Below are 3,801 nucleotides of genomic sequence, written 5' to 3' on the forward strand. Positions count from 1 at the left end.
ATAGAAATAACCACTTTGTTTTTATAAAATAACATAAAATTTCAGTTAATTCTTATATGCACTACTGAATAATTTCTATTTGCTTTCTTGGCAGTGAAAAAAAACTATTGGTTTTAGGGGTTCAAAAGTAAATTGCTACACCAATGTAAACTATACTTTTGTTTGTAGTGAAGGTAAAAGACTTTGAAGATCCCACTGATAACTCTGTAAAATATGAGGAGAAATTACCAAACCAGGTGATTTCTTGCCATATATATATATATATATATATAAAATAAGAAGTATAGAGGCTCTAAAATAAGCTATTTCACATGAAAGTCTTCATGGCTGATAAACATGACTATCATAGGTATATTTTAAGAGGGGATTGTTTATTAACCTGTTTAAAAAAAAAAAAAGGTTAAAAATAGGTCTGGGAAGTTTGCATCCCCAGCCAAGGATCTAGAGGGAGAGGATTTATTCCGAAGGAAGTTCATATCCCTAATCAAGGATGAAGAGGCTCAGGTTGCACTGGCTAGAAGCTCACACCCATGCTTAAAGATGAAGGAGGCCTGCATTATACAACTTCAAGCTTATATCCATATCCAAGTAGAGAAGAGACCAGGATTCATGCAACCAGAAAGGTCATACCCAGGATGTTCATATCTACATCCTAAAGAAGGAAAATGGCCACTCATTCATTGCTGCTGGGAATGTGAAATGGTACAGCCACTTTGGAAAGCAGTCTGGGCATTTCTGAAAGCACTAAGTTTGCACCCATCACACAACCCAGCAATCACAGTTCAGGGCTCATCCCAGAGAAATGAAAATCTAGGTTCTCACAAAATCCTGTACAGTAATATTCGCAGCAGCATGATTTGTAATAGCCAAAGACTGGAAACAACCCAACATACTTTCGGGTGAATGGTTGAAGTGACTGTGACTGTAGTACGTCCATACCATAGAACAGTACTCCGTGAATAAAAAGGGAACAGAGTATTGACACATTTGTACCACTGGAAAACTAATTTTCTAATGAAGAAAACAGTATAGGGTTTATAAAGTGGACACACTGGATGAACACCAGAGAATGATGTAGAGGGAAAAAATTAATCCCCCAAAGTTATATTCTGTACAATCTATTTATATAGAATTCTCGAAATGCGGACAGTTTAGCAATTACCAGGCATTAGGGGAATGGCGCAGGAGGAGTTACCCATAGGCGAAAGTGGGTAAAGGGTATACGAAAATCTCTCTGTATTATTTCTTACAAGTGCATGAGAATCCACAATGATGTGACAATAAGTAGTTTAATTAAAAGAAAAAAATTAGAGTTGAACCCTCTACTATTTGCACTAGACCCGAGTGTTCTGCCAATCACTGCTTGTAAATCCTGGCTGTAGATCAGTCCCAAGAGAGATTCTCCCGCTGGGAATGGCGTCTCTCCCCAGGCGGAGACATTCCTCAAATGCCTCTAGTAAAGGAGGTGGCAGTACAAAAGGAGAACCAAGCCAGCAATAAAGAAATTCTCAAGTAGAGGTGGGAACGCATACAGGAAGCAAGAGCCAGGGGCAAAAAGAGGCATCCCAGATGCGCCCCGTTACTGAGATACTGGTAAAACAAAGAAGGGACAGTGGACTGGATGTGCTCAGAAGTGCAGCGTAATAGCAGTCCAAGCCCGAGATATTAGAAAGCAAGCATGGATCCGTTGAAAGAGAACGCTCAACTGCAGTTGAGCGGGGCAGGTTCCCGTGGGGGTCCTGCGCCTCACCTCCGCGGGTCAGAGGTCACGTCCCGGGCCAAAGTCAGTTTTGGCTGAGGCGGACTTCAGGGCGCAAACACGCTGCCTCCTTTCTCCTCGCTGCCCGAGACCCCCGCGCGGTCAGTAATGCCCGCGCCCAACTGCGCACCGCCCTCTCTTTCCCGTGCACTTCTGCCCTTCCCCCGAGCTCTCCTCCGACCTGCCCGAGTAAAGGCAGGAGCTAGGCCTCCCGCCTGCCCTCCCCCACCACGGCCTACCTGCGGGCTTGCGAAGTCCGGCAGCTGCTGCGCAACAAGTTTGTGGTCGTCGTGGGGGACCCCATGCAGAGGGCCGTGTGCAAGGACCTGGTGCTTCTGCTGCAGAAGGGCTGCCTCTTCTTTTCCAGCCAGCTGAAGGCCAAGGGCGAGCTGAGCTTCGAGCGTGATGTGCTGCGGAAGGGCTGCGGGTGGGAACGCCGGCACAGCTGCACGTATTACCGCGACGTTTGCCGGTTCTGCTCCGGCCACCACCTGGTGCGTTTCTACTTCCTCGTGCGTGCGTACTCCGCATACGTAAAGACGTGTTCGTGCGAACTCGCTCCGCACGTGGTGGTCATGAACTCCTGCCTCCGGGACCTCTCCAGGTACGGCCAGGATTTCCCAAGGAGTTACCTGGAGGGCTTAGAGAGCCTGTTTGGGCGCCTGGACAAAGTGCTGCCCGAGGCCTGCCTCCTGGTGTGGAACACGGCCCTGCCAATGGCGGAGGTCGTCTGCCGGAGGACCTATTCTGAGGTGCGCGCCTGCGGGAAGAAGTGATAGAGGCCAACTTCTACAGCTCGGCAGAGGCCAGCAGGTACGGCTTTGACATGCTGGACCTGCATTTCCACTTCCGGCATGCAGGACAGCACCAGCAGCGAGATGGCGTGCACTGGGACGAGCGCGCACACTGCCATCTCTCCCAGCTGCTGCTGGCGCATCTGGCCGATGCCTGGGGCGTGGACCTCCCCTGCCGCTACCCCGTGGGCAGGTGGATCAGGGATGGTCCCACCAGGGGACTTACAGGCCCGGTGGACGGTAGGCAGCCCCGGGACAGCAGAGGTGACCCGGGCGAACAGCCCTTGTCCTGGTTCCCAGCCACGTCCGCATGCCTCCGCGGCGACCTTCGGAACCCTTTCCCCAGGCGCGACCTCCGTTCCAGCCCTACTGCCAAGGCGCCTGTGTGCCCTACCACTCATCTTCACAGCGCGGCAATTCTCCAGTGATTCTTCAGCGCGCCAGGTCAGATACACACTGGCGAAGCAAACTCAATGGTTGGCCGGGAGACACGTGTGGGCACGATTCGCAGAACCTCTACCCAACATCGGAGAAGAAGGTCGCCTCCCTACCCTCCCCAGTGCCCCAGAGGGCCATGCAGACGCCAGCGAAGGCGCACCAACAGACGGACCCAAGCACACCCAGAGGCAAGACCCCAGTAGCCAGACCTGGACCTGGGCTCCTTCCCAACGTAGTCAATAGGCTGGACAGACTGCCCGACTTCTCTCACTCAAGCGTGGCCTTCAGCAACCCTGCGATGGTAAGGACTCCTTCACCCTCTTACTTTCACCGGTCAGCAACCTCACACATTCTTTGCCAGAGCCTTCACCCCACTTCTCACACCATTCTCCAATTAACGTTTGTGCAGAAATGAGCTCTAAATGAAAAAGTACACATACAGTTAAGCCTTGCCTAAATATAAGTCATCCAACGGTATTCTCCCTAGACATTTTTCCTGAAAAGAAAAAGGGAAAAATTTTGAACCTTAACACTTACCAAAACGTTTCTAGTGACTTCAGTATCACCATTAGTTTTTACATACATTTATAGAACTTACTCCCCAAAGCTTTCACCACAAATTGTCTTGCACATTCCTTAATTATATTCATCTGTGCTTCAACATAATATTTATCCTTAAAAAAAGTATTCCATTCACGAACACAAGAGTCCTTATTTTCTGTTAGAGACATATTTTCTACTCTTGAGCTCATCAAATACCTAGCATATTTTAAAAACTAGACTTCATTTTTTAGAGCAATTGTAGATTCA

General features: G+C 49.1%; 1 protein-coding gene across 1 annotated transcript; it reads left to right on the forward strand.

Moving 5' to 3' along the window:
* The first annotated feature begins 1,678 nt into the window (after nucleotides 1–1,678).
* Nucleotides 1,679–2,981, forward strand: LOC101284615 (PC-esterase domain-containing protein 1B-like). The gene is given in 3 exon segments (XM_012531889.1): nucleotides 1,679–1,783; nucleotides 1,966–2,509; nucleotides 2,512–2,981. Coding segments are annotated over 3 exon segments (1,119 nt in total).
* Nucleotides 2,982–3,801: the final 820 nt, after the last annotated feature.

Source organism: Orcinus orca, chromosome 7 (genome assembly GCF_937001465.1).
Source record: "Orcinus orca chromosome 7, mOrcOrc1.1, whole genome shotgun sequence".
In the NCBI taxonomy this organism is placed as follows: Eukaryota; Metazoa; Chordata; class Mammalia; order Artiodactyla; family Delphinidae; genus Orcinus; species Orcinus orca.